The 12,396-nt window shown below is 37.0% G+C and overlaps 1 protein-coding gene across 2 annotated transcripts in view; it reads left to right on the forward strand.

Moving 5' to 3' along the window:
• DPP4 (dipeptidyl peptidase 4) overlaps nt 1–12,396 on the forward strand; it is a 79,582-nt gene that overhangs the window by 55,164 nt on the left and 12,022 nt on the right. For both annotated transcript variants that reach the window (XM_013051995.2, XM_004743951.3), the window contains exons 17-23: nt 56–103; nt 372–470; nt 2,844–2,913; nt 5,278–5,472; nt 8,222–8,276; nt 8,862–8,961; nt 12,176–12,240. In XM_013051995.2, the coding sequence (XP_012907449.1) occupies nt 56–103; nt 372–470; nt 2,844–2,913; nt 5,278–5,472; nt 8,222–8,276; nt 8,862–8,961; nt 12,176–12,240 (632 nt within the window). The remainder of the gene's footprint in view (nt 1–55; nt 104–371; nt 471–2,843; nt 2,914–5,277; nt 5,473–8,221; nt 8,277–8,861; nt 8,962–12,175; nt 12,241–12,396) is intronic.

The raw sequence follows: 12,396 nt of genomic DNA on the forward strand, positions 1-12,396 counted from the left end.
TATGTTATTTTCTTTTCTTAAAAAGCCTCACCTAAAACATTTTTCCTGTTAACAGGCCCTGGTCTGCCCCTCTATACTCTGCATAGGAGCAGTGACGATAAAGGTATTTTCTAGCATTTTACTTTTCCTTTGCTTCTTAGTGTGTGTGAATAGGATCAACATGTACTTAGAATAGTGAGGTGTGTGTTCTGTGTTTTTGTTTTGTTTTATTTTGTTTTTTTGCTTTTAGTGTTTAAACAATGATTTGAACTCAAGGTTTATAATCTAATGTATAGTCCCATCAGTGAATTGCCACTTGTTCATTAGCTCTTTGCACAATCCGATTTCTTCACATTGTTAATGAATTACTGCCGTCTGAAATATTTGTTTAGAATTGAGAGTCCTGGAAGACAATTCAGCTTTGAATAAAATGCTGCAGGATGTCCAGATGCCCTCAAAAAAACTGGATTTCATTATTTTGAATCAAACAAGTAAGTTGAATTTCTTTAGGAATAGAACTGTTCCTGGAAACACCAATAAAAATATAACTAAATGTGATAATTTGATCTGAAAATACACATTTTATGTTATATGTACTTCTAATTTGAGGTTATTTTTCCTATGAAAAATTTTGTTATGAGAACTGCTAGTTTTTCATTCTTTTTGTTTTAAAATAGAATACCACTCTATGTAAAAGTTATTCTGTTAAAAGGAAAACATTTGGAAAAAAAAATACACACTATTGCTACTTTAGTTTCATTCTGTTAGTAACTCTGTTCTACTATAAAGTATTAATTGAGTGTTTAACTTAGTGTTATCCTGATATATTTTACCTACAACCCAAAGAGTTAAAAAAAATCTGAAGTGATTGTATAAAAAAATTAAGGTTGGCTGTAAAATGTTAAAACTTCAATCTCAGGAGAGAAATCTTGAATTTTTGCTGACCTTCTCCCTGCCACAGTTAGCCTGGTCCCTGTGCTGGATGCCTGAATAGGAATGGTGTGCAGGAACCACTGAGAAAGGGGGTGAAGAGAGGTGATCTTTGAGTAGGAAAGTTTGTAGTTTATTCATTTGTATTTGTTTGCTGTTTTTCCCATTAAGAGCTAATTACTCATGGGAGATGGGGGGATCCTTCAAGATTGATTTAAGGTTTTTTTGTTTTGTTTTGTTTTTTTTAATATAGGATAATAATAAAAAAGATGCAAAAAGATCCAGTAGTAAAGATCCATCCAATTTTAAATGGCAGGAAAAGCGCTGAGGAGTAAGGGTACTTGGGAAGAAGAGCTTAGAGCAGGGCTACTCAAACTCAACATGTGTATGAATCACCGGGAGCCTTTTTAAGGATCTGTGATCCAACAAGGCAGGGTGAGCCCAGGGTTTGTAATTCGCTCGTAGGTGATGCCGGTGATGCTGGCATGATGGCCAAGGACTTAGAGTTCGGGAGAGCCACCTGGGCTGCTAGGACAGAAGGTGCTGCTTACTGAAATTTGAAAGACAGTGGGGGACCCGGGAGGTTTTGGCTCAGGGAAACCAGGGTTGGATGGACAAACTGATAGAGAGGAGAGTGAGGTTGGGTCTGCCGGAGCTGGACAGTCCAGCTGGGGGGTGGTTGTACGTTCAAACTCCAGGAAGTGGGGTAGGGGGTCGTTGAGGAGGGGCAGAAGGAGGTGAAACTGGGGATTATAGAGAACCTCGCACCCCACCCAAAGCAGGGTGGGGACAGTATCTTCAGAGAGATGGAACTAAAACCCTTCTAATCAACTAGGACAAATTCAAAAGAGAGAGCAAATGGTGGGTTTGGCATATTTATTTAAAACATCATGATCAACACATAGTTTGACATTCTACTGCAAAAGAAGAAAGACTTAAATTTTTGTTCTTATAAGCACATTTAGTCAGAAGGGATATATTTAAAATATAAAATCCAAATTGAAGAGAAATCTATCTATTGAAGAGAAATCTGTCTATATAAAGATCTTACTCTTAAACCTTTCTTTTTTCCTCAACTAAAATAATTTTAACAACAACAAAAAAAAAATAAAAGAAAGAAAGAAAAGAAAGATAAACATAAAGAAGAAGCAGCTCTAGAGATATGAATTTTTTTCCCCTATAGGTTAAATCTACTGAAGCTAGAAATAATCTGATTAAAATATAGGACATCTCTCGATCTCTCTCTAAGATTTATTAATCTAACTCATCATCTTAACTTGGGAGCAAAGGAAACCAATTCATTATTTATGGACAAATTTTATTAAACTGATGCTAAATCAAGCACAGAGAATTAAACAGATCTGCAGATCATACAGAACGTACACAGCAGTCTGCTCCATGTAAACCTGATTTCATTCTGTGAAACACAGAGCTGAAAATGGGAACTCAGCTTTGCGGTCTGGGACGGCAATAAGAATTACAAAAATGTTATTAAATCAGAATTTTAAAATAGAATTAGGGCCAACTAAAAATCCTAAACATCTTCAAGGAAATTCAAGAAGAGGAAAACATTTTGGAGGAAAACTTAGAACATAAGCCATAAACAAACTAGATAAGTAGATCAGATGCCAAAGAACAGAATCATAAAAACAAAACATTAGCAATTCTAAGATGCACTTTTATTTTACAAGGCACCAATATATTTAATAGATATATTAAAAACAACTTTATTGCTTTCATCTTAACTAGTATTCTAACCTGAAAGAGAATATTTTCATATTTTAAAGACATACTGAATCCAAGCAGTTCATTTTCTTTTTCTATCATAATTTAACAAATTGTTGAATACTAGCTATGATTTATTACCGCACAGACACTAGATCATGTGCTAATAATTACTCATAATTTACTAATGAATCTTTCTGTTTGTTTAGAATTCTGGTATCAGATGATCTTGCCTCCTCATTTTGATACATCCAAGAAATATCCTCTACTAATAGATGTGTAAGTATTCAAGAGGAGGGAATACATTAGAAGTTAACTATTAGACATCTTTTACTCAGTGCAGCCTACAGAAAATTAAAGCCAAATGCATCCTTTGTCTCTTCCTGAATCGCTGTGAAGCAATTTGACTATGTCCTTCCATTTTGCAATCACATACCCAAACCTTTGTTTTCTACCATCTTTCGAATGAAGAAAGACACCCTTCTGTCGTAATGACATATGGTTCTTTAGTTTTGATTTTTTTCTCTGAACTACAAGGGAATTCCAAAGGAATTTTCAGGTCACCAGTTTTATCTTTACCTTATAAACATTTTAACATGAGAGATGGGTATTAATAGCCTTCACAACTTTTTTACCCCTAAACTTGCCCAAATGTCACCATTAGTGGCTTTTTTTTGATGCATTAAGACATCAAGTTTCTCTGCCTTTAGTTCCTGAAATACCACTGCCTGGTAGCTTTCATTCCCCTCCTTGGTGAAGATATGATGTGATATAGGAAATTGTTCATTACAATCCAGACTTCTTCAAGTCTCAGAAAAAGTTCTGAAGTCACACATCTTTGAACAGTAAATGTAAACTCATGCAAACTCTAAATGTGGCATCTTCGTAAAATGTTTTTGATAATGACTGGGAATACATTTTACTTTAATCCTTCTAATATTGCCCAGACCTCACACAAAATGCCACAACACTGCTCCTCCTGTCCTAGATTGTCTCATTTCCTTATATAAAAATAAGACAAAAACAAACCCAACAAATGTGCCCGCTGTGGGCTGCCTGCCAGGTGATTTGCAAACAGATGTGAGGAGTTCTGTTGGGCCCATTATACAGAAAAGGAAACTGAGACTCGAGAACATCACTTTTCCGTGTAACCACCACCACCAAAAACAGAAGAGAGGTGTTAGCATCCAACACAGCCTTGTTGTCCTGTATTTACAGTTCCATGTAAACAAAACATAAAACCTCAGAGAAAGAGAAAAAGGTATTTTAAACTTCCAGATGTGCTGTTTGATTTTCAGTAAGCCTAGCTTTGACTACAGTGACATTAATTTGCTTTGGGTGTTAGCCCCAATAAAGGAAACCGATATTTTAGGAAAGAGTGAGACTTTTATCCTCTTCAGCTCCCCACTGAGGAAAAAACATGGCAAATTTACTGCCTGTTTCTTTTTAATTGTTTTCCTCTTCCCATCCTTAGATGTCCAAATCTTTGTTTTCTGTTTTTAAAAATAATGTTGTTTAATCTTAGGGGGTAGAGTAACTTGACACATAACTAATATTAAGGGAATTTATTACCCTACACAATCTAAAATCATTGAAAGGACCAAGGCATTTCACACGTTGTTAAACAATGTTTACTCTCCCAAGAAATGCATGAATGCATTCCTCTTTTTAAATTTAGAATGTTACAATATTTAGTTTACAGTGAAAGTAATACAATGTTTGTTTAAAACCAAAGTTCTTTTGGCTTCCATCCCTAGGAAGAACAAAGGCATGCAAATGGAAGGGACAGTGAGCAGACCAGTAGGAGAGTTGGGGTGGGAGGAAGAGGTACTGGAGAAGGTCTGCGTCCAGGAGCCCCAGAGATCATGCAAAGGTGACATGTTTAAGTGAGATGCAAGGAGCTATTGGGAAATTGTCTTGATTAACACATGGCAATGACAGGGCTTGTTGGAGATTGTGCACCCAGCTGTGTGGGAGTGGGGTCTAACCTGTCCAGATTGCAGATAGCAGGGAGTTAAGCTCGTTGATAAATAGAATGCAGTTGTCAATATCGCCTACTTCTTTCTGCTTTGAAGTTTTGAGGAATAGTGGTCATTCATACCTTGGCTCAGTCCACAGTGATTTGTGAAGCCTTGGTGTGCAACCTCGTGCTGGAACTTGGTGGGGGTGGTATGCAGTGCATATCACGCAGCAGTCAAGCCCTCTTTGGGGAAGTTCCAGCCTAGGAAATACACACGTAGTGTAGGAGTGCTTGCAAGCCAGGGGGGGAAAGGATATAGTCAAAGCTGCATTTATTGTCATCCTCATTAATTTTTCATAACACATCCCTATCCCAATTATTAAGTATTTATTTCTTTGATTTCTAAGAAATATATGACTTAGAAAATGTTGGTCTATGAAGTCTGTGTTTGATACTGATCTTCAAAGGTAAAACTGATGGGCATCTTTGAAGGAAACACACAGCCATTATAGTCATGTTGCCAAGTTTTAGAGAAACCATGTTGAACACCCTGGTGGCTGGCACAATTTTAGCCTCATGGTCGGGAAAGACGCATACTTCTTGTCCACAGGGACTAGAAACACAGGCACTCCTCATTTGATTCAGAAAAACCACAAAGGCTAACAATTTGGGATTTTTCACAGATATGCAGGCCCGTGTAGTCAAAAAGCAGACGCTATCTTCAGACTCAACTGGGCTACTTACCTTGCAAGCACAGAAAACATTATCGTAGCTAGCTTTGATGGCAGAGGAAGTGGTTACCAAGGAGATAAGATCATGCACGCAGTCAACAGAAGACTGGGAACATTTGAAGTTGAAGATCAAATTGAAGCAGCCAGGTGAGTGACTAGGAGATGAATCCGAAGGTCATCTGATTCTTCCCTCTCAATTTATATTTTAAAGTTGTAAAGTGGAAAGAATGTCAGGTGTCCTAGGGGAAGTCATTTATGTTTGGTGTACATTTTTAGTGAAGATATAACACTTAGATAAAAATATATGTCATTAGAGACTTATATAAAGGTTAAAAAAGACTTATTTCTTAAATTCCTCTCTGTGACTCTAGAAAGGAGTTGGTGTACGTGTTAGCACCTTCTGGGAACAGAGACTCAAAATTCATCAAGCACATGGGCAAACTGAGGAATAAATGCTTCCCTGGGGTAAAAATCTAACTAAACAAGTGGACCATCCCTGTAGTCAATGGCAAGTGAAGGAGTCCAGTGTACTTGCACAGCATAGGAAGCTACATTACATGTGACAGCTATCTGTCCTAGGAGTGGCTCCTACAGTCGGGATGAAGGTTACTCTGCCACTTGGGGAGAATTGTGGGGCACCGCCATCTTTGCTCACAATTATGAGAGCTTCAGTAAGTATGAGTCACATCTCATTCTGGTGCTTTCTAGTCATGAGTTCACAGATAAATGTTGTGGTCTGGCTTGGGAGAGATGTTACTGATGAATAATGGTTCCCACGTAGCACACGTGTACATGGGCAGTGTTTTACCTGTATTGTCATGGGAACTGCACAGCACCCCTAGGAGGTGGGGATCTGTGTCCCATGCTTCAAGAAGAAAATGCAGGCTCTTAGTTTTGGTAATTTGCCAGGGGAAGTCATAATCTAAATCAAGGTCTCCCAACTCAACTCAGAATGCTTTCTCCAGTTCAACCGTGCTCAACTGGCAAATAGGAAATGCAGTCTTTGAGTTTCTATAACCAAGTGCCTGGATGTCTGGGGAAGCATGACAAGTGGTTGATTTAAAATAATGTTAAGATGGGCGCCTGGGTGGCTCAGTGGGTTAAGCCGCTGCCTTCGGCTCAGGTCATGATCTCAGGGTCCTGGGATCGAGTCCCGCATCGGGCTCTCTGCTCAGCAGGGAGCCTGCTTCCTCCTCTCTCTCTCTCTCTGCCTACTTGTGATTTCTCTCTGTCAAATAAATAAATAAAATCTTTAAAAAAAAATAATGTTAAGAAATCATAAACTAGGAAATGCAGAAAAATTATGAATGGTGAGATGGGTGGAGGAAAATGCCTTTAAAAACCAGAAACAACCAAAGAGAAGAGAAGAGGACAACTGATTTAAGTGTCCCTAAGTCTCTTACACCATCGTTGACGATGAGATATTTTCCTTCAAAGCCAAATAGAGAAGTTTAGATTCAAGAGAGACGATAAACGGTTCAGGAGTAGGGCTGTCATATTTTAAAACTAAAATTGTATTTATCCAGACTGATCCTCTCTGAGAGAGAGTGGAGTGTCGGGGCTTCTCAAATCCAAAATTACATAATTGGGTATCCACAATATACATCTCCAGTTTAAAAAGTTAATGAGATGTAGTGTATTTATACAGTAGAATGCTAATTCAGCAACTAAAGAGAGGTGTATACTGCAGTGTAGATGAATCTCACAGGCTGTTGAATGAGAGAAGCCAGGCATGAAAGTGTATCTCCTGTATGACCTATTTTATATAAAGTCCAAAACCAAGCACAAATTGGAATCATATAAAAGGAAAACATTTCTTTTTTTTTTCTTTTTTCTTTTTGCAAAGGGAAAATGACCCAGAGGCTTCTGGGGCATGATAGTGCACTCTCTCTCAGTTCAAGGATATGCTTGTTCTGTAAGGTTTATCAACTTGTACACTCCTGCTTTGGTGCACATTTCTATACATATATGTATACTAAGTTTTGAAAGTTTACAGGGAGAAGATAATGAGTTGAAAATGACGTACTTCTAATACTGTTTAACTTGGGGCTGCCTAAGCCATATCTATAATTGAGAACACAAAAATTCCCAAAGTCACGTATAGGTCAATGCAAGGGTCCTCACCCCCCATCAGTACTACAAAGGTTAAAGGGCCGCATTTGCTAGATTGCTTCTTAAAGCAAACAAATTACCTTTTGATGTAAAAGATTTTAAAATGTGCGTGCACAAAACATTTTTCTTATTTCTTTAACGGGGTACAAATCCTGAGCACAGTTTAATGGCAAAAAGACTTCTTAATCCATCAAGGAAAGATTGGTTTCTACTTAACGGTGCTCAGCTAACTAATCAACACCCAGCAGAAGAAGGGATTTATTTAGAGAATGGTGTTTAAGTTCTCAGGTAGGGGGCCCAGAGACCTTCCTAAGCCCTGCCCAGATGTTCTCTGTGCCCCTCTACTTCTCCATTGCGGGGGCAGCCTCTCTTCAACTGAAAAACATCTGGAGAGATTTAAATTCAATTATGTAAAGAAAAGTGCATCTGGGCTGCAAATTTTTATATAAAGCTGTGAAAAAAACTGCCAGGATTTGTTTTCTGCGAATGATACACACACACACACACACACACACACACACACACACACAAACACACAGTCACACAGTCAAAATTTTTATGGACTCCAACAAAAGTAAACCTTGTTCATCTGGCTCTTAAGTTAAAAAAAAAAAAGTAGACATCCATCTCAAGTGCTTATTTGATTGTTGGCCATAATTAATCTTAGGTTCCATCAGGAACAAACAGCAAATGGCAGGGTTTCACATTTGTGTCTTTATGTACTTATGCTAGTTTTCTATATACAATGCAATACTAATTCGTGGACTTTTTGCATGTATTTTAGACAATTTTCAAAAATGGGATTTGTGGATGACAAGCGGATTGCAATTTGGGGCTGGGTGAGTATTTGTTTGGCTATGAATCTGTGTCCATATAGTTAGTGATTATAACCCAGAGCATGATAATGTATCTTTGGCATGTAAATATTTAGAGATGAAAATCAGGCGTTTTTAATCTAAGAAGTCCCAGATAAAATGTCTTAGAACTCTAGGTGGTGAGTCCCTGCTAGTCAGGTGTATATCTCCGCTTACTATGATTAAGGAGGAGGGTTTGGGAGGTAAGGAAGGTAGAGAAAGAGGGAGAGAGGTTGGAAAGGTGAGCAGGAGAGAGCGAAGGAGGGGGATTTTCTCGTGAGTCAAAGTCAGTAAAGATCTAGTGTAGACTGATCTTTTCTCTTTAAGTACTGCCCGGCAATTTTTTGATGCTTTTCCCACTTAGACCTATCAAGCAAAGGGACCAGGGCTCTGAAAGTGTAGTCTTTAGATATTGTCCAATTAAGGCCAATTTAAGCCCTTCTCTACCATGCTTTCTATCTCTAAAGAGGCACAGTATATAAAGATGTGAGAAATATGGAAACTGCGACTCGCTTACCATATGTCCTGAATTCCTTTACCTCTATAAAAATAACCATTTCCATTCCTTAGTCATATGGAGGGTACGTAACCTCCATGGTCCTGGGAGCCGGCAGTGGCGTGTTCAAGTGTGGAATAGCTGTGGCACCTGTCTCACGGTGGGAGTACTATGGTATGTCATTACTTTCAGGTACAAAAAGATACAGAGTGTTGACCTTAAAGTTTCAAGGACAAAACCATTCCTTTTTGAGTTTCACTGTTTCTATAGGAAATAAGCTTATTCATTGTAGATGCGCCTTATAGATATCTATAATCAAATGATCTCTCTTATTCTGCTATTGTGAAAGTCTAGGTGGTATTGTTATCTATTACTTAGTTATCAACCAATTCTGTTTTCTAAACGTCAAAATATCCATAATGCTACATTTCGGCAGATAAGCCCTTCCTTATCTTATTTTAGTTTGGGTTTTGGGGCTTCATATATTAACTGAATAAAAGAAGCATGTATTTTTTTTTTTTCTTCCAGTAAAGGTCAAATAAAGAAGGGTTTGGATGGAAAGACGGGAGTAAGGATTGGGGCAATTCCTGGGCTGTCTGTTTTATTTCCCCCACTGTCTCTAAGTTAGTGAAAACCACTCTAGGATCTCTTCTTCATCACTGAGAAATAATTCTATGAGGCATCATACACACATAAGACTTTAATTCCCCAGGGAGAGAGAGTAAACATTGGAACACTAGGTAGGGGTAAAGAGTCAGAAGTGGTGAGAAGATGAATTATTTTCCTGTATCTTTTCAGAACCCATCTCAAGTACTTTATGTGATAGACTCATTGAAACAAATATGCTCATTACATAGTTTCCCCCCATTGTATGGCAGTACCAATCTTGTAGGAAACCCTTTCTTAAAGGCCAAGAACATCCAATGAAATAAATAAATAAATAAATAAATAAATAAATATTTCTATCTTTCTGTTAAAAAAAAAAATGGAAATCATACTTCTGATTCAGTCCACACACGATGGATTTGTTTTCATAATACTTTCCTGCTTCCTACTAATTATGCTGTTGGATAGCTTGTTTTTGGAGACCTCTGGTGGTCAATAAAATAATAGAAGCCATCTTTGTGAGTTTAGAAGTGTAATGATTAAAAAAAAAAGATAAAATTATGGGGCGCCTGGGTGGCTCAGTGGGTTAAAAGAAAAAGATAAAATTAAAAAAAGAAGTGTAATGATAAAAGAACTTCATAAAATATATTTAGATCAAGTTAACTTTCTAGACATAAGCACTTTCTAGAGATCTTACATATGTATTAATTTGAGAAATTTTACTCACAGATCAGATAGAAGGAATACATAACTGGTATTTCAAAGGTGCATTTGTAAAAGTTTATAGCACCTATATTATGTATTTTTAAAATACTCTTATTAAAATTTCGGGGGTGCCTGGGTGGCTCAGCCATTAGGCATTTGATTTCAGTTTAGGGTTGTGAGATCTAGCCCTGCGCTGGTCTGGGGTGGAGACTGCTTAAGAGTCTCTCTTTCCTTCTCCCTCTGCCTCCTCCTCCCCTCGTCACTCATGCACATACACTTGCGTGCTCTCTCTCTCTCTCTCTCTCTCGCTCTCTCTAAAAAAGAAAAAATATATTTCAGCTCTTCTCACAAATGTAAACCTGATTAACATAATAAAAAAGAGGTATAATGTTCTAGGACAAGAACTGAAGTCTGCTGTTGTTTCAGGAAAAATTTATTCTGCCCTTAAAGGCTATTTTCAAACCTCCTTTCACATGTCCAACCTATATTATTCATATTTAAATGTTGAAAGATATGAACATTTTATGAAGATCTTGTATTTTTAACCCACTGAGCCACCCAGGCGCCCCGAAGATCTTGTATTTTTAAATGTCCTTTAAAATATTGTATTTTCTGTATTAGTGTCCTCTAGATATGTAAAATTACATATATTCTGTATTCCTTTTCATCAAAAGGATAAAATGTTGAGGTTACTCATTTTGAAAGATGTATTTTGATTTCCATAGAACAGGCATAAAGGATACATTTGAGATAACTAACACTCATTATCAGTGTAGTTCTTAATGATGCCAGTCGTTCAGAAAGGGTTACAGTGTTGCTTAAGGTTGTTGTTTAGATGATATATTCATTTAAAGAATTAATGAGATCAGTACTGAACTACCTGTACAATTTGCAGTGAAATTCATCATTAACATAAACAGCACAATGACAGCATATTATTTTATATTTAATCTGTTTACTATAATCTGGTCACTGGAGGGGGCACCTTTCAAAGCAATTACTTCAGATTTTCAAAGTTATTTTGGAATTCAGCCACAGAAAATCATAAAATTTTCTCATGTATATTTTAGGATATATCTATAAAATTTTTAAAAATAGGGCAAAAACATGTTTCATTATCCAAAATAACCAAACCAATTATGTATCTTGTTTTTAGCCATACTTATAGATAAAAGAGCTTACTTCATTTCAGCAGATATTAGTGTGATTTATTTCATAATACAAAATTGTTATAATCCCAAAATTGAGGGCTTGCCACAAAATGGGCAAAACAAATGTTTGACTTGCACTGTGATGGAGTAACTGAGCTAATACGGGGATCTTCAGTGAATAAGTGATAACTTAACTCTTTGTTTTCATTATAATGAATTTTAAACTGCCAAAAAAATATGATTTAAATAAGCAACTAGTAATTGAACATTAAGGGATTTCCAAAAGAAAATTAGGGTATATGCTTGTGTCAGGACCAAAAATTCAAGAAAGTTGAGGCATTAAGTGACTTCCTAATTAAGATTCTTGGAAAGGATCAGATGATAATGGTAAAAGCCCTTACTTTTCAACTCTTAACATATGAATTTTCTGCAGATGGATTTTTTTTTAAAGATTTATTTATTTATCTATTTGAGACAGTGCCATGAGTGAGAGAGCAGAGCAAGGGGAAGAGGGAGGGACCAAGGGGGAGGGAGAAGCTGACTCCCTGCTGAGCCCAAAGTGGGGCTTGATCCCAGAATCCCCGGATCCTGACCTGAGATGCTTAACCAACTGAGCCACCCAGATACCCTCAGTAGATGGATTATTGACTGGGTTTAAATCATCTAGTTTGATCTCCCTCTACTTTCATTCGTTCCAGCTGAGCATGGAAAGGCATGAGTCTGAGCTGGTGTCCAGCTGCATTCACAAGCCGAAACAAACAAACAAACAAACAAACAAAAAAACCTGATCTTGAGGAGACACTCCTGAGGGAGATGCTACAAAACCACACAAAAGTAATGACATATGAAAGCACATAAAGTCACCCAGTAAGAAAAAGAAAAGTTTATTATATGAATTAACTATTTTTACATTTTTTTCATCACAGACTCAGTATATACAGAACGTTACATGGGGCTCCCAACTCCCGAGGACAATCTTGACTATTACAGGGTAAGAGATAAGAAACTAGATCTATTTTATAACCTATTTATAAGTTTGTTTAAGAACATTTTTAAGTGTATCTATTCTAGAAAATATATATTTTTTATTTCCAACAAAATTCTTGTTAAAAAGAAATAACACAGGTGGTTTAGAGATACTCCACTA

Source organism: Mustela putorius, unplaced genomic scaffold, assembly GCF_011764305.1.
Source record: "Mustela putorius furo isolate JIRA1106 unplaced genomic scaffold, ASM1176430v1.1 tig00003869_pilon_pilon_pilon, whole genome shotgun sequence".
NCBI classification, from domain to species: domain Eukaryota; kingdom Metazoa; phylum Chordata; class Mammalia; order Carnivora; family Mustelidae; genus Mustela; species Mustela putorius.